Genomic DNA, 19,471 nt, shown 5'->3' with positions numbered 1-19,471 from the left:
AAATAAATATAGCATTCAGTCATCGGCACAGTGACTCATCGAGATTTAATCATCAATGATGAATTTTTGCTACTATCAACATCATTTGTGTGTAAATAAATGTTTTTTTGAGAGTAGATGAAGAGAGTATCTAAAGATTGGTTGGCATGGCTACAACACGAAAGTACTGTAATATCTCCATATCTACAGCTACAAAGGAATGACAACGTTCTGCATTAGGATCATTAATAGATGTTCAAACAACAACATAGACAATTTTACAGATGGTTCCCTGTTCTTCACCATGTCATTGTTAAATACTGAATTATGTTGGTTGTTGTTGTTTATTAGGTAGACGACCGATTGTTTTACTTCATCCAACACAATAACGGTAATATCTTTGGTTTATAGTGATTACAATGTTTGGAGCTCGTGGTTTACGGTTGATTTGGTTTTTTGTTATGATTTTTTTTTAAATTGTCTTTGTAATATTAAGTATTTGATAGATTTTTGTTTTAGTCTTCATTGACTTATCAGAATTTAATACTTTTGGAGAGTACCTTGCAGTACAAATATGATGTACATTATATTGTTTGCATCTAAAATATCAAACACAAGCAATCCCTGCCAGCACTTTTATCCAGCAGCTAAACACTGACAGTAAAAAAAATTTACTAAAGTTTACTTATCGTATATGATATAGTTTGTTTTCATTGTTTTTTAAGTTTATTTTTCACAGTCTTCTAATTTGTTTTGTATTTATTCTATTAAACTGTAGAAAGTCTTATGCTTAAGTTAAACAACTGGTTACTTTGCACTTTAAAAATACATATATATTATTATTATTATTGGAATTATTCATGTTATTTTCCAGCTTTTTTATTTTATTCAATTGTAGAATGTTCTTATGTTTAAGGTTAAAATGTAACCCATTAGTTAATAATAAATGGGTCAGTTTTTCTCATGCCTGCTGTTTCTGACTAATGTTCTTTAAGTAGTATCACATGATCAAGCCTTTTCTAATATTCCACACTACAAAATAAGCAATAAATGTACGTATTGATCCGTGCTGATATTGTATTGATACAGTATCAGAAGTGAATACCCATAAACATTCACCAAAAAGCCTGGTTTTCCCTCAGGCTTTAAAAAAAAACAATACTTTAAATGGATTACAAAGGTTACAACTGACACGTAATCAAAACAACTAAATCTGTGATCTTTGGCGATGAATCAAACCCTGTCAACTTTTAATAAAACCAAACCAAACAGTACAGAAGAAAGTGAAATGTGTCTGTTAATCATCTTTGACAGATCTAGACCTTTGATCGTGGCGTTCTGGACAATACGCCGAGCTGTGAGTTTTGTTGTTCGGCTCCCCTGAGGTAAGTGGTGACAGCATCAAATCCCAGCCTGAGATAAAATCAATGTCACTCCTAATTTTGTGCGAGGCGAGGACGTTATTGATAAGAGCACACAGCTGGTCTCCTAAACTTCTCAAATATTTTGAGCAGAAGCCAGAACAGGCAGTTCAGCTGGACTTCATAACACATTTAGCCATAATGGGAAGTTTATGTGAAAATGATGGCCTTTTAAAAATCAAAGCAGCATGTGGGTGGCAGAAAAGGAAGGAGTGGGAGGGTTGAGGGCTGTTTGGGATTTATCGAACGTGTCGGCTACTCTACAGTGTCAGAACCTTGGTAGGCAAGACAGAGAAACATTTTCTCTGCGATATCCATCAGCCAGACATAATGGTTTTCATGAGCACTTGCCGGAGAGCTGGCATTCCCTTTTTTTTTAATGGTTAATTAATGAATGAATGGATGATGATGAATGACTCCCATCTCTCTTCTTAGTAGTCAAACAGTACACAGTTTTTTCCCCCAATGGTTCCCATTAACAGTTGGGACGTTTTCTGAGTCTTTGTCATAATCCGAGGACGTTTGTGTGTTCAGGGGCACGCACGCACGCGCAAACACGCACACACACGCGCAAACACGCACACACACGCACACACACGCACACACACACACACACACACACACACACACACACACACACACAAAGCAGCCGCACCTTGGCAGCTTAACAGACACCAGTAAAAAAACCAAGTGGAATTACGTGGTTAACTTACTGCTGCCATGTAATTATCAATGATTTAATGAAAACTATTTTTTAATTCAGGGGTGTCAAACTCTTTGTAGTTGAGGGGCCAAATACGGATATCAAGAATATCTGGCGACCCCAAAGACGTTTTTTCTCTCCAATTAGTTTTTGATGATGTTTGAGCTCAGATAAAAAATATCTACATTTTAGTTCAACAAGATTTAAATTTCACAAAGTGAAAGTATAGAAATACAGTTGTTTAAGATTGCATGTTGATTTGATAAAAAATAAAAAATAAAATAAAATCAAACAATAGAAAATCTCTTAATTTTTCAGAAATTTCAGGCGACCCCATTTAAACTCCAGGTGACCCAGAGTCCCAACCCCAAGATGGAAAAACACTGATTTAGTGCCTCCTGAATAAATTTAATTCTATTGTTTTTTTTTTATCACTGATGCCATTTGTTAATTTTCCACTGTCTCTCAACTACCCCATGTAGTGCCATCGTGTACCCCTAGGGGCACACTTACCCCATTTTAGAAACTGCTCCAGTTTGCACTTCTATGTGTAAAAAATATATATAAAATATATACAGCACCGATAATGTCAAATCAATAAGTGTCACATATCAGTCCCTGCAGGATCTTCACTTTAATTTATTTTTTTTTAAATTTTGTGGCCAATTTCTATGTAATTTGGAGAAATATTGTGGAATGATTTGAAGAAAATTGCAGGATTTAGTAAAAATTTCAAGTTATTTTAACAATTTGAGCTTAAAAATGAGTGCTGTCATGTGATACAAGCATTGGGAAATATCTAGTGGAGATATGGATGCTCTAAAGGGCCAGAGTTTGACATGTGTGTTTTATTTTAATCCCCTGTGGTGACTCTTTAATAATGTATCCACAATGCAAATATCATTTAGGTAGGGTGACATGTTTTTACACTTAAGTCGACATCGGCATACTCAAAGTACTCAACATTTTCTTAAATCTACCTTGTCACGGCAAAATACAATATAATATATGAAGAAGAATAGAAGAATAGTCTTTTATACGTTATGTCAATAAGGTTTAAGAAAAATTATTATGCATTTTAACAATCTGTCTTTGAAATGCCTTATATAAACCTTAAAATCGCTCAGTCATTGAAACGATGAGAAACACTACCTCCGAGACATTAAAACTATAACAAAAAAACAAAAAAAACCCTCAAGGCTTACAGTACAGTAAATAATTATTAAACATACACCCCAAAATAAATAACTTTTTCAATGAAATCCACCATCTCTCTCTTTCTCTTGGACTTTGACCCTCTTTTTTTCCCTCGTGTGTGAAGATTTCGTCAAAATCTTTAATGATTCCGTCATGTTTGAGTAAAGTTGGCTGTAAAGAGCAACTCCTTAGCTTTCAGGAACTGGTGGAATTTCTCAGATAGAGCAAATGTTAGTTGAGTCACAGTCTTATATATTAACGTCTACCCCGAGATGCGTTCAAGGTCCCGAAAAACCCGGACAATTCCATTAATGTGGAAAATGTCCTAGGACAAGACGTGAAAAGAGGTCGCCCCTAATTTAGAGTTTGACCTGAAAAAGAAACTAATCTGTAAACTCCATGATCATTTCTGTGTTTTTGTTTCCCCCCCAAACTGTAGGGAAGCAATAGACTGGATAAATGCAATGTGTGATGTCACTGTTTAAACAAAACAACTCTATTCCAGCTGTGAGACTGTCTGCGTAGGCCTGGGCTCGGATCAGAGAGGCCGGAGCATCACAGGCAGTAGAAGATCCAGCACATAATGTGACACCATTTTGAGAGCAGAGAGATTTGTCATGTAGGAAGCTTGTGTGTGTGTGGGTGTGTGCGTGTGAGAGAGGAGTAGAGGTGGATCGATTGCTGTGAAAGAAACCCTGCCTGCCCCCCGATCGATAGTGTGAGCACTAGCAAGGACAGACAAGGCGAAGGCAGCAGGAAAAGCATCAGGATCCATTTACAAACAGATGAGAGGACTTTTCTTCTCAAGTCTGACAGGATGCAAAGCTGATCTGCTGATCAGGGTGTCAGTTAGCACAGAAGATAGCCTACTCAACTTTAAAAGGATTTATACTGGATTTGGTAGTTAGAGACCTAATTGGAAGTGAGCTTATGTCATACATTGCAGGGGGTCTCATAATTCGGTCTAACAAAGGCATTTATACCTTTTTTATTTCTGTGCATCATTAAACCACACTATCAAACAATCTCGAGGCCAGTAGAATACAAATTTAAGTAAAAAGTCCTGCATAGAAGCCAATTAATCAGGATACCGTCACTGCACAGCTCCTGCTAATGGACCATGAGGATAATGAATGAATAATTATATACAATTACAAATGGAAATAGTACTGAAATATTCTACTTAAGTACTTGTCTATAAATTTATACAAGTAAAATTAAAAAGTAGCTTTTTTAAAATGTAAAAGTTACTTCACGTTTCATAAATTATGCTAACTTTGACTCACGACCAAACATAAATGCACAAATCAGCACTTTCACATTGTTCAAAACCAGTATAAAATATAGCACATTCTACATTTGCATGAAGTCATTGGAATGAATCTTCTCTAAATACCCAATGCAATGAACATGTGTCCAAAAATGAATCAAGAGTCATGTATATGTCACATAGTCGTACACATTCACTAATCAATAGCATTGACCATGTTCTATCCAATATGTAGCCAAGAGGAGTATCAACGACTCTTTGTGCATTAATTATCAAGCAAACGCCTTGGACGAACAAGTAAACGTTGTTATAATGAATGAAGGTACAAACACTAATATATTGACGAGAAGAACCACCTGCACAAGTCTTTCACTTGCTGTGAAATCAAATCACCAATAATCTCTCCAACAGGCTGTTTCTGCTATCAATGATTCAAAGTCAGATGTCCAAAGAAAGACTTACGTGTTTTGCGGTGACCGTGAGAACGTGTTGTTGGCGTAGTCGAGACCGTCTCCGTGGTAGTATGTTCCGTGGTCCACATCTGTGTTGAATCGTTAAGCACTGTTGGGTTAGATGGCGAGGAACTCGGCGTCGCCGCTCTACCAACGGTACTCGTCCGTGGTGCTACAGTTGTCGTAAAACCTGAAGGTCTACGATTTCCAGGCATCCGAGGTGTTACTTGATTTCCCGAAGCTCCACCCGTTTTGGAGTTTACAGTAGTTGTAGACGTCGTAGTACGAGTTCTACCCTTTGCCACTGTTGCAGTTCTGGCAGTTGGATTCCCTCCATCGACTGAGGGAGTTGTGGTTGTCGTGGTGGTATCGGGGCCTTTAGGAATCCCACTAGGTTTTGAGAGAAAAATAGGATCTTGGCCAATTCGATTAGCATCCACCAAATCTGTTGGGACGTAATCCCGGACAGTGCCAACAACGATCCATTTGAGCAGCATCAGGCTCAATCCAAGGCCAATGAAACCAATCAGTAAGGGGACAACACACAACCATGTCTGCTGTCGAGGCCACACTGCACAGCGAAAGGTGCCTTGATCCTGAGCCTGGCCCTCCCCGCGGCCCCTAGAAGCCCCTGGACCTTCCGCTTCTTCCAGGATCACTGCCCCGGATGATGTTGCCCCAGAGCACTCACTCATCCTTCCTTGCCGTCCTTTATGGCTCATTGAGGGCTAACCCTGTGATAGGCATTGGTACCATATGGCAAAAAAAATCCAGTCACTGCTGGAAATGGAGGAACATCAACAGGAAAGGTGGAGGAAGGATCTAGATCTAGATGGCACACCTGCACAATTTGACTCACTACCTACTACACTGAAATGTATTCCTAGGATAGAGATATGGGGAGAGGGTGCAGTGGATACATGCAGACTGTATTACACACACGAGCACACACACACACACTCGGAGCAACCCAGTGAGCAAAGGAGAGCTGGCGCAGACGGATAATCGCCCGATTAGTCCGTGTCTAGTCCTGCTCTGCTCTGGATGTCCAACCAAACAACTTCAAGAATGGTCTCAGCAGATATAGAAGAGAAAAAAGTGCAAGAAGTGATGCCACCTAACGGGATAAAAAAAAGGGAAAGACAGGTGAAAAAAACCCAGCTTCACATTTATGCATGAAGCCGATCAATGGCGTGAGTGTTTGAATGCCATTGCAGCAAAAAATTCCACAACTATTTGTAGTCAGCGTACATATCTCTGTCCTTTATCTACAATCCACATTAGGACCGATGTCTCCAATCAGGGAGTGAAACTTGCAGGGTGCGTCTAGGAGCTTCCCCACCCTGTGCGGAACTGGAAAAAAAATGACAAGACGTTTACGATGCAGTCTCTTTTAGGAGATGGAAAGGAGTCGTCATCCCTTGGATCCTCCGATGTGTCAGTTTTGTGATGGAGTCAAGTTTTGCACAATACAATGATTGTCCTGTATCTTTGTTGTCAAATCCCCCTTGTATGTCCTTTTCAAAAGGCAAATATTTATCCCTCTTGGATCCAGACTCACATATCTTGGTTTATCTTCTCAATATTCCATAGTACCTCCAATTAATGCAGTAAAATCCAAACAGTTCTTTTTTCAGGTCTCGTCAAACAGAAACACTTCAGATAGAAATGAGACAGAAAAAGGATGATGGGTGTTGTCACGCAGTATCACTGGGTGAATAAATCTACAACTGGGTGATCCTGGTTCTTCTTCTGCCAGCTGTGGATCAAATTTCCCCCAAGCTGTCTGCTTAGCTCTCTCTCTGCTCACTATAGTGTTCTACTGCAGCAAGCGCCTAAATAAAAATCCTCAGCTCATCTCTTTTGTAGGGAACATTCCACCACTGTAAGGAAAGGATGGAAAGAAAAGTAACAAGAAGCACTGTGCAAATGCAGGAGGAAAGAAATATCAACAAAAGCCAGAATGTTGAAAATATTCCACCGGTTTTTCCCAAGTGCTTTGGCTCCTTGGTCTTTCGAGTCAGCTGGGATTCTGTCGGTGTCGTTCCTGGGATCGTCTGCTCGTCCTTCCCTCCAGGCTGCTTTCTCAAAGGCGATTAAGAAATATCAGCTCCTTGTTGGGAGGCAAACTTGCAACCGTGGCAGTGAAAGCTCCCTAACCCCCCCTTCGGGGTGCGCATTGTCCAACGATGCAGCCTGTCTTTTACCTGTGGCGATTGTGATCCCGACGCACGTACGGCTTCCTCCCTGAGCTGCCGCTACTGAAGACAGAAAGGGAATGAGCGAGGGGGGAAAACGCAAGCACAGACGGAGCAGAGTGCACACTGATAGAGCGAGGGAAAAAGAGAGAGAGGGAGAGAGATGCAGAGAGGATGAGAGAAAGGGAGGGAGGGAGGGATGGAGAGCAAGAGAGTGCACCTGCTAGATGCACAAGCCCTGGGAAGCATGCCCACATCTCCTCGCACAGAGAAAAATAAGTAAAGATGCAGGCTGTGTACAGAAAACTTGACAACGGATGGGGCATGGGGGGGGGGGGTAAAGATAATGAGAACAGGACGGAAGGAGGGAGGGAGAGAGCTCTGCAGCGATGGATGAGGCGGTTACCGGCAATGAGCCTTTGTCCCAGACGGATCTGACCACAGCCTCATACAGAAGGTGTCACTCACGTGCACACTAGCCCCTCCCACTGCACAGGAAGGTACTGTCCCAGAATAGCTGGAAGTTTCACATAAATCACGTCAAAACCAAACGGTCTAGAAAAAATTCAAAGCAAAACACATTCTGGATCTCAATTCACTCCACATTCTCTATTGTTCACTAGTCTTACTGTACTTTTGGGGAAACACATACAATAGCTCAACACAGCCACTAGTAATACCACAGATGAGAGCCATCAGAATAATTCATAATGATGGTTTTCAAGAACATAATTCAATTAATTAATTAAATACTTTATTAATCCCTGAAGGGAAATTCAGGTTTTTACACTCTGTTATTTTAGGGACATGTTTCTCACACACATAGGCCCGAATCACGCACATGCACAAACAATTTCAGTTTTTTGATCCGCACCGGGACTTGAACCAGCAACCCATGTCCCTACGGACTTAGCTGCTGCCGCCTTATTCCAACAATCCAGGGGGGGGGGGTTATAAATTAAGGAAAATGTTACATTTAAAGATTTAAAGTGTCTGAACAACTTTTTGTATGTCAATTTGTGGAGTAAAATTATGGAAAAGAATGAGTGTGTATCTAAAACATTGTTCAAACATAATTCAGTTTAAAAACAGGTATAAAGAAATCATTTTCACAAGGTACAGGAGTGAATCTGATCACAAGTTGTTTTAGTTGTTTTTTTTGTTTGATGATATATGGGAAATTAATAGTATTAGTTGTACCTAAAAACAGAAAAATCGGTCGTGAATAAAAGGGTAGGATTAAATAAGTTTACTCTTCTTCCTACTCCTTTTTGCACATGTAAGTTGAGAAGTTTAAGTGTTGGTGAATCATGTCAAAGGTCTATTGCTGCTGCTGTAATTCATCATTTTTTTTTTGTTTTTTAAACTATTGTTATTATCATTTTACATGTTCAAATAAAGATATTAGTCAATCAATCAATCGCCTGACCAATCCTACAATTAGGAATAATAGAAGCACTAACTCTCAAACTAAATTGTCTCAAGTTAGCACAAAAACCCCCCAAAAACATAACTAACGTAACGACAGACGTAGCGTTTAGTGAATTATATGAAGCACATAACTTCAGTTTTTCCTCATCTCTAGGACCCACTCTTTATGAAATTAACATATGGCACTGTAAGGAACTCCATGCAGAAAATGCTAATTAATTTGTTACGGTGATTGCCAGCTTTCTGTCAAATTCTGCAAACAAATCAACACACGTCATACACGTGTAATAAGTCAATAAATCATTGTCTAAATAAGACATGGTCATTAAACTGAATACCACTTGAAAATGTTATAAGTTTGACTTCCCATTATCATAGATAACATTTAAATACATTGTAAGATGTTCAATTATTTACTTGTAGAAATTAAAGATAATATATTTACTTTAAAATTTTGTCACCAAAATCAGATAGAATTTCTATTACTATAGTTATGAATGTGCTGTCCATTATAGCAGTGGTTCTCAGCCCGCGACCCCCAAAATAAAGGAGCCAGAGACCATGGAGGTGGTTGAACACAGACATGAACACTCAAGAATACACATCGTGAATGTGGTTAAATTGGCAAAAAAAAAAGCATGAATTATGGTGAAAAGAGGTTAATAGTGACATTGGTATAACATATGTGACATTAAGTTGGAAAAGTGATGGAAATGTCTTAAAAGTGGAATAAAATGTGCAGGAAAGGCATTGAAATTTGTTGGAGAAGTGGGAGAAATGGGAGTAATGGAGCAAAAATGCATTAAAAGGAACAAAAATATGGCAAGAAAAAGTGATGAAAATAGGTTAAAATATGGCAAGTTTGGTAAAGTTGCATAAAAATGGCAAAAAAAAAGCAAAAATGGTTCTTAAAAGCATCTGGCGAACCCCTTTCAGTGGTTTGCAAACCCAAAAGGGGTCCCAACCCCAAGATTAGGAATCCTTGCATTATCGCCTCTGTACAAATCATATTACTAATGTACCTGACAGTGTAAAACAACACTGTAGTAAAACCTTTTACCGCTTCTTTTTTTGTGTAAAAGAGAAACAACAATATGTCTCTCTACATGTTTGATACCATCACAGAACAGACTAAGCATAAAGTCACACAGACAACATCTGCCTCACAGGAGAATTCCTCAATTGGTCTCGAGAGGAGACTGAAGCTAAAATCTGTGGTCCGTTTGTCTTCTGTCATTTTAATGAATGTTTACAAGTGTCACTTTAAATGTATTGCCTCCATTGGTGCCAGTAAATTGTCAACTGGGGAAAAATGACTTGATAGCTAATGTAGCTCTGTAGCATATTTGTGTTAACTAGTACAGTGCCCGTCGGAAGTATGTATTCATACAGTGGGGGCTTAAGTAGAGTTGTCAATTAATGAGTATGTGTTTGAACCCACCCACACACCCCACCCATTTTGGAACATTGGTATATTAGAACATTAGAACATTGGTCCTACCTCTCCAGCGATGATGTCATCAGTCCTACCTCTACAGTGATGACGTCATCCCTATGTTCCAATGTTGTTATTCAATCACTGTAGAGCCCACCCCCACGCCCTCTCAGCTCTGTCCAAATTACTCCAAAATAACGGAGGCACACACTCGGAGTATTTGGAAGCCATTGACAAAGTTTCAGGTCGATCGGATACAGCGCCGGGGAGATATTTGCTCCACAAACACACACACGCACGAACACAGATGTTCCTTGCTTTTATGATAGATTAAAAAAAACACTGATGTTAGCTTAGCGATGACAGCTAGCGGTTTTGTTAGCGAAGCTAAACTGGGTTTAAATCTTATTTCCAACATGTAGGTCACAAATGGATAACATTTCAACAGATTTATTTGGAAATAGAACTACTATAATTATTCAAGTAGAGTTTCATTGAACATGTCCCAAAACATATTTGCAGGAGTTTCCAGCTTTTTAATGCTTGTAGAACATGATGTAAGTCATTTTTACACGAGAATTGTTGAAACAAACCTAGTTTTTCCAAAATGCTGCTCAATCCTTAAATTACTTGACAAAATGTCCCCAAATTTAACCTTCAATTTAGATCTTTTCGCCAAATTTAATAAATATAGTCACTACCTAATGCTTGGATATTATCAGTGCCTTATATTCTCCACACTTTTATATCATTTATATATATCATGTTGAATTTGTTGGATTCTCCACTTCTGCGGCCCACGGTGCATGTGTGCGTGTGTGTGCGTGTGTGTGTGTGTGCGCGTGTGTGTGTGTGTGCGTGTGTGTGTGTGTGTGTTGGGTCATTGAACTAAACTAATGCTACCTTTGATTTGAGGCAATTTCAAAGTGAACTCTCCTCGAGTTCCTTATGAGTGTGTTTGGAGTTGTTCCATTTCATCTTAAACCTTTGTAGTAGACTCCGAGGAGAGACATTTAATATTACACTAGTATCATGATGTCAACTTAAAAAAGATTATATCACTGAATGATGCAGTGTATGATATAGCCTTGCAGTGATTACAGTGTGCCCTTTCCTTATGGTTAGCTTATCTGACATTCTTATTTTATCTTAAATGTTTTGTCTACTTTGCAGTCAAGTGTAACATATCTGCTGATGGTAATCCTGCTTCATCTTTTTAGCTGACTTTAGGCTTACACCGAAATATCACTTATATTTTAGGCATTTATCCTTGATTATTGTCATTCAGGAACATTCCATCTCAACATTCCACTGCTGGCTTTTCCGCTATCACACTGCGTACTGACGACATCCATGATGATGGTCACCCCGTTGCTTGATGTGAACCCATTAGGTTGACGAGAATCGATCTTGACAAACAACAGTTGTTTTTTTTCCTTGACGTTAGCTCTTTGAAAAGATGGAGTCGAGCGGCTAACACCAGGTGTAGCTACGTTGTTAAAGCGCGTTAATGAGTGCTGGAAACAAGTGTCGTCCTACTACTTAATTTACACGTGAATGTAAAAAGCCTCATTTTTCAAAAAGCAGGAGAAGCGTTTGTCCGGTGGGGTGAGTTTGAACCCCTAAAGCAGGGATGTCAAACTCATTTTAGTTCAGGGGTCCAATTGGGAAAACAAGCTAATTCAACATTAATGTGCTCTGGTTTGCATTTCCATGTATAAAAGTAATAAGTATGTGAGTATATATCAGTTTCTGCATGATCTTCACTTCAATTTCCCAGATTTTGGGAATTTGGGGACATTTCGTGGAGGAATTTGAGAAAAAATGTGCCCGATTGTGGAAAAATTGAGAGTTCTTTCTACAATTTGTGATTAAAAATGACTGCTGTCATGTAATATAAGAACTGAAATTAGTTGGCAATTTACAAAATGTTTCATGTTTTTTCTCTCGTTTGCGCCATAGTATATTGTCATCTTAAATATGTAATTGGAAATAAAAAGAGTTAAAATTGACCAAAAATTGTGGGGAATGTGATGAAATGAGATTTTAAAAACCACAGATATTGGTTAAAAGTTGCATATTAGAATGGCCAAAAATAGAGAGAAAAAGTTGTAAAAAGGGTTCATAGTGTCAATATTGGCTTAAAAGTCGAAACAAATAGTTTAAACTGGTAAATAATGGTTCCAATGTTGGGAACCCCTGCTCTAAAGGGCCGAATTTGGCCCCCTTGCCTCAAGTTTGACACAAGTGCTCATAGTTAGGAGAAGAGACGTATGAGTCAAACACACCTTCCTGTGTATCTAAAGTAAGATCCATTACCATTTATGCACAGCAACTATGTAAATATAGATTCATAAACAAGCTAAAATAGCATCAAGTGCTCCCCCTAGAGGTTACATTTATTTGCTCTCATGTTTGGAAGGTTATAGGATGCCTAAAAAACCAAAAAAAAAAAAACAGCAAAGATGTGCATATGTTCCTGAACTTTGCAGGAATGTTGTTTTTTTTAACTGTTTCACAAACAACACTTTGGTTTCCTTCCCTAATCTCTCCACATTCTCCTTCAAAGAGCTCCACAGTGAGCTCTGAGTGACACCGCGATACATGAAGTCAGCGGACACATTTCCCTGCACCAGCTTAAGGTATCATAATGTGTAAACAATTTGTGCCCGTGTACTTTCATCAGTGATATGACAGTTTTATAATTAGAAAACCAATGGCTTAAACGCCCCTCCTTAACCATGTTTCCTTCACTTTTCTCATTCCACTGGAGGCTGCAATTTTAACGATCCCCACCAAGGCAATGAAAGGCACTTTCTGCTGAATCAATGCAAATTCAGACGTCTAGGTTTGAGTTCACAGTCTGGAGACCTAATGACTGTCCCCTGTGGACAACCAATAATTTTCTTTTTTGACACATTGACACTTTAGGAAGGATTGTGTATGTCTTACTTAACCATAATATAAAAAAAAAAAATACAGTGTTATGTGCAACGGCTGAAAAGGGAAACTGCCAAACATTTGGAAAGTTTGAGTGGATGATAATGAAGCTCAGACATTAAAAATACAATACATATAATTAACATCATCTTCCTCTACATCTTGTTGTTGCTGTTTTACATCCCTGACATAAAACAGCAACAAACTTCAACAAAGAGCTGTATTGTGACAGTGATGTGGGAGCGAATATAAAACAAATACACGGGTTGTTGACGATGCAATAGAAAAGTGACAGTAATTAAAACTATTCCTACAGGTGATATATGGGTGCATACAGTATTTTCATTGTATGCAAACAAAAGATACGGGCTTTGCAAAGTCTCTCTCTTTTTGATAAAGGTCATGATATTCCTTTCAAGAGAATACATTATTTAAAAAGAATGCATAGGAATGAAGACTTAATTCTAACAAGATTATTGTTTTTAACGTTACAAGCCAAGGAACATGGAAGGCATCTTTAAGCAGAATCTTAAAGCCAACTATTACTGTTTAATACAATTCTATTCTCTTAAATATTTTATATTCTGAGATTATGTCCATTTATTTTTTTTATATTTTAAACTTCAAAATTAAACTGAACCACATGATAATTTAAAAAATGCCACTTACATCAAAACAAGTAATACATAATTTAATCAATGAATAATTAAAGAAAGATGTTCGGTACTGTTCCCTCTGTTCAAAAGCTGCTATGATGTAAAGGCATGTATATAACTGTTTTTACACAAACTTTGGGACAATATGGGAAGCTATGCTAGCTCTTGCTTGAGTGTTGGTATAATATGGGTTAGTGGTTGTTTTTTAGGGTGCTTTTACACCAGTTTAGTCCCGGACAGCTGATCATTTTATCACCTTGGTAGTTTGGCTCAGTTTGCGTTCAAAGCGCAACTTCTGATCCACTCCAAACAGCCTCTGGTGCAGTTACATGAGCTAAACACTTGAGGGTGACGTTACTAGAGTACAGACTCTAAGCAGATAAACAGAAACCTGAAGTAGAGTCTCTCATCGATGGGTCAAAGAGTGCACACAAACTTCTTGGTTTGTTCTTTCAAAACATTCAACAATGGAGCAACAACAAGTTGCCGTGCTTTTGGTGCTTCTAAACCCCGTTGCCTGCTCTCCTGACCACCCACATTACCACGCGCTATACGTCATCGCTGATACTTCCTGTGTTTGATCCGCTCCAAGAGGGGTTGTGTTCACGGCGCTCCATATCGCTTTAGGCTTCAAATGGAAATGCTCCGAGATTGGCAAAAACAGCCGCTCTAGAATTCTCCTGTGTAATTCTCTCCGGACTTCTCACCGCCCAAATGAGGCGGACTATCCGAGCAAATTAATCGTAGAGCGTTTTAACCACTCTACGATCCATTTCTGTGACACCACCCCTAGATATCCAATGTAAACACTCATTTTTTACATTGTCGGAAAATTTTCGTACATATGTTAGGTTAAGTCTCGTAGATGGATGAATAGAAGATTTTTTTTACTTCATTCTTACTGTGATACAAGTTCTAGTTCTGAATTAGCTGACTATTGGCAAAATCTTTATCAGAATTCTTAAAAACCAAAGTGTTTGATGTTTGGCTGACTTTTTAATTACCATTATATTTTGTTAAGTGAGTTTATTTGTTGTAACGGGTCCATAAACTTAATGTCCCGTTAAAGGAACAGTCTGAGATAGTTTAAGCTTTGTGACATGGAGCATTAATTATAAGAGGCCTTATAAAGATGGTTCACTGTGCTAATAAAGTGATGGACATGGACAGAAACAATAGAACTCAGGTTGACTTTTAGTGTTCAAACAATGGCTCAATTGAAGGTGCACAATTGTGTCAACCTGGGTTTCTTGTTCTGAGGAGTTTATTTCCATGTGGCTGGTAAATGCCATTGATACCATGGCTCGGGGAATGCGTTGGCAGCTAATTAAGTGGACATCAACGACGCCCTCAAACACATACACACCAGCGTACACAAACCTCTCTTCTGTCCCATGTGCTGCAGCCACTGCAGCTGCTCTGCGCTGGTTGCCATGGTTCTGTCTAATGTCGTGGTTTTACTAATGAAGGACATAAACAGTTGGGTTCTGTTTCTTGATTTAATTACCCTGAGAGATGACCAAAAGAGCTTTCTTAACAGATTACACAAGGAGATCCCGGGTTACTGAACCGGAGAGGAAAAGGGCGTCGGATTCAAGGGGTGAGATAATAAATAGGAAGGTGTGGTGATACATTTGAATACATAAAGGAGGATAAAATGAAGAAAAGAGAAAGAAACAAAAGAGATGAGAAGGGAGTTGCAAAGGAGAGGCTTTAGAAAATGTCAACTTATACACGAATAAAGATTTAAAAACAACCCATTGCTGACATTTAACATTAACCTTCTCTCACATCACATTTATAATACCTCAGTGCAATACCCTTGAGTTGAGAAAAGTATAAGCATAGGGTATTTTTTTAAATAAATTAAGCCTTATCTACAACACTATTAAATCCAAGCCCTGCTCTGCATTTAAAGCGATGCCCCCAAGCAGCTTTGGCATGTATGTGTATGCTCAGTGCACTTCTTTATCAGCCATAGGTTCCATCCTCCTTGTTTCCAACCACATCTCAGAATCAAGTTCATCTCCTTCACATCTTTCAAGCTGAGCTTTTCTGTGAGAGCGGAGCTTTATTATTAACACCTTTGCCCAAGTTAGGCAGCATAACACCACACTGTGTAGGAGCACATGTTTAATAAGAACATGTAAATATTCAGAAAGGACTAATGTATTCTGCTGAAATTGTTGGAACAATTATAAATATGTATTTTTATCAAAGAGATTCTCCAATTTATTTATAAATGTCCCATTTGTAATTATTAGAAGGTCTGTGCTAAAAGATTGATTTTATGTACGTCTATGTCGTTGAGCTGCGAACTCAAACAGACACAATCGGTTGCACAGTAAAGGTAAATACGGAGCACCTAGGATGCATCATTAACCCACAATGCTTTGCGTGCCATCTAATATTTTTGTACACAACCTTTTTTTAATGTTTTTATTTAGCCATTTATTTTCTATCAATAATATTTAGAAGTCAATCGATATATCGGCCCAATATATGGACTTTTTTCAAGATTTTTAATTGATTTTTAATTTAGCATTTTAGAGTAGCCATTAAAGGAAAAAAAGAACATAAAAAACATCCACTTGAATGCATGAGTATACAACAAAAAAAGTAATAATAATAATAGCGTGTGCATGGGAGAGGAAGAAACCAATAGGCTTACAAATAAAGCTGTTCGCGACCCACCCAGTACAGGTCCACGACCCACTTTTGGGTCCCGAGCCACCAGTTGAGAATCACTAGATCATTGATCCAGATAACTGCCAATATGTGGCAAAGAGGAGATTTTGACACTTGGCAGAGGTTCTTGTCTCAATCTATTTTATCTTGTTTTATATTATATATTTATTTTATTATTTGTTATTTCTAGAGTTTTTTAACTTTAAGTATAATTGAACCATTTGGGGCTAAATGTGTACTGTATGTAGCTCGAAGAGATGACATTTAACAAAATAAAAGTTTCTGGATTGTTTTTAAATCTAATTCCAGTTGGCTTGTCTTTGGTCGTTTTCTGTTCGATGTGCTTTCTGTGGTTTTGTTCACATCTCAAACGTGTGCCACATACTCATCTTTTCTCTTTGTACATCATCATCTTCACCTTTCTTCTTACTCGGCGTTATCCAACACCATCCCTTTACGTTATCTTCCCACCCCTCCTGGTTCAATCTTCATCTGTGAGCTTTGTACATTTTTAATGAGGTGCCCTTTGTAGAAAGTGTTGCCTGTTATATGGAGCGACATTTCTCACCGGCGCGCTCTCACTCCAAAAGGCAGGCTCAGTAAGGAGAGGTGCAGACATCTGTTATGAAGAAGACTTTTTAATTGGAGGCATTTTCTTATTTTATCTTATTATTTATGCTTAAAAAAAAACCAACATAAAAAGTATGGGTGTGCTTTAATAAGTAGGTTTAACTTAAAGTCTTTGTGGTAATCATGATATAAGGCAAAGGTGGACAACTGCTGTCAGAGGCAACCAAGAATGTTTGATCAACATTTAAAATAACGAACAATCTGTGTCCGTTCCCTGTATGACTGCAGCAGGAGCCTGGTTCGCATTGCCAGCAGTAAGTCAGACCTGTTCCCAGTGCATGTTGGTCTCCGCCAGGGCTGCCCTTTGTCACCGGTTCTGTTCATTACTTTTATGGACAGAGTTTCTAGGTGCAGTCAGGGACCGGAGGGGGTCCGATTTGGGAACCTCAGGATTTCATCTCTGCTGTTTGCAGACGATGTTGTTCTGTTGGCTTCCTCAAATCAGGACCTTCAGCGTGCACTGGGGCCGAGTGTAATATATACACCTATATTTCAATTATTATTTTTTAAATGGTAAAATGTGGAAAAGCTTGATATTAAACATATTTTAATAATTGTGAACTACATATGTGTAGAACTGTACCTATTATCTAAACTCAATTACAATTGAAATAATAATTGACCTCAACTCATTTTTTTTCTCTGCAGGATATTGAAAAACAGTGATGATCTGCATCTTCATTTAAATGCACTGACATTTGGAGCAAACCTGAGATATTTCCTAAGTTGGTGCATCGCAGTGAACCATTCTTACCACTTCTGATCCGATCCTGTCAAACTATGAGTAAACCTGCTGCTCAAAAATTGACATACAGGATCTCAGTGTAAAAACTGCATCGACCTTGAGTCAAAAAAGTACCACAATAGTTCAGTACTGACTATCCATCACCACCTCCAGTACGATAGTTTACTCTCAGGAACAGTTTGACGTGGTAGAAATCTCAAGGTTTTGTCTTCACTGCTTCACTGCATCGTATTATGGAAAAGCTGATTAAGGACCTTCACTTGTCTGCACAATAAGACAATTATAACTCAAAGAGTGAAAAATCCTAAACACACAATCCAGCCACGTATTTAATCTTTACGTTACAATTGGTAATCAGTGAAGTGGGCCATGATATACACCGACTCTAATTGCAATCATTTAAACAATGTTGCATTATGCTCTGTTCTTCTGATTCAGACTTTGATTTTTCTTTTTTTTTTTTCCGTTTCGTATGCGACAAAGTCAGACGTGCAAATCAGGCTCTTTTCACGTCTCTAATACGCCACGATGCATATTCTATAGGAAATATTTAGCAGAAGAAATAACCTGATGTGGTTGAAGGGACAACAGTGAGTCACTGTGATAGTTTCAGTGTGGAACGATCGACCACAGCACACTGTGTTCTTTATTCATAGACAGATGAACACATCACCATTAGTGGCCATGTTTACATGGGAGCTTTAATTCCTCTTTAAAGCAGAATAAAAGTTAATTCCTCTTTAACCTGACCTTGTAAACAGTTAATTCCTAATGATTATTTATTTCACAATTAAACTTAATTTCTTTTTTAATTCTGCATTAAATAATTCCTCTTTCTTGTAAACCGTTAACAACACTTAATTCCGCTTTAAGTTACTTCCGATCATTTTGCGCATGTGGGACTTGCGGCGATGACGCTGGGGTCACGACATAATCCAACATGGCGGCCCGGAATAGAGCCGACACTATTTAATAAGAGCCTTAAAAGACATAATGAAAAAAGGGGATGGACGAGGCATAAACAAGCGGACATTAACACAAACACATGGACTTATCACACACATGGAAATCAGACTTCATCGGACGGGTGATGCAAAGACCCGGAGACGGAGTAAATGCGTCCCCATACTGCTGCACAGGCTGTAATATCACCAAGTTTATTATTGTAATGGTTGTTAGAGCTACTATCTTTACCAGGAAACAAATATTTATTCCTGGAGTTTTACTGAGCTTTATCCTTTATTCTCTATCTATCCTTTATTTATCCCTCATCCTTTATATTTATCATTATTATTATTATTATTGTTGCTGGGTTGTTCTTTGTTGTGTTGTTTTTATTTCTTTTATTTCTTTTTGTTGCTTGTTTTGTGCACCAACCACCAAGTCAAATTCCTTGTACTGTCCTCAAAACTGTACATGGCAAATAAAACATTTCTGATTCTGATTTACCGGTTATTAATTCCTATCTCTCTCCTGCTCCGTGGACCAAAGTGTGTGATTGTTGAGCTGTTGCTTCAAAACTATAATCAAAATAAAGGTGAAAACAGTTCTCATGTGTGGTCTTCTGTGTTACAGCCGACAATAAAAGGTTTGTTGTGTGTTTCTCCCGATAGACGTGATCGACATGATACGTCATGTTCGCCTCCTGTCCAATCAGAGCCTTCCCAACCCCGAGACTTAAAGTGGAATTAGCTAAAGTGGAATAAACCGGTTTTCCATGTTACTT

At 38.4% G+C, this 19,471-nt stretch overlaps 1 protein-coding gene across 1 annotated transcript in view; it reads right to left on the bottom strand.

Moving 5' to 3' along the window:
- Window positions 1-7,310, bottom strand: part of nrg3a (neuregulin 3a) — a 442,303-nt gene extending 434,993 nt beyond the window's left edge. Inside the window, exon 1 of the mRNA XM_028469411.1 lies at window positions 5,033-7,310. Within this exon, the coding sequence (XP_028325212.1) occupies window positions 5,033-5,744 (712 nt within the window). The 5' untranslated portion in view covers window positions 5,745-7,310. The remainder of the gene's footprint in view (window positions 1-5,032) is intronic.
- Between the last annotated feature and the right edge of the window lie 12,161 nt (window positions 7,311-19,471).

The sequence above is a fragment of the Gouania willdenowi genome, chromosome 15 (genome assembly GCF_900634775.1).
Source record: "Gouania willdenowi chromosome 15, fGouWil2.1, whole genome shotgun sequence".
Lineage (NCBI taxonomy): Eukaryota > Metazoa > Chordata > Actinopteri > Blenniiformes > Gobiesocidae > Gouania > Gouania willdenowi.
This window is presented reverse-complemented; position numbering and strand designations above follow the sequence as displayed.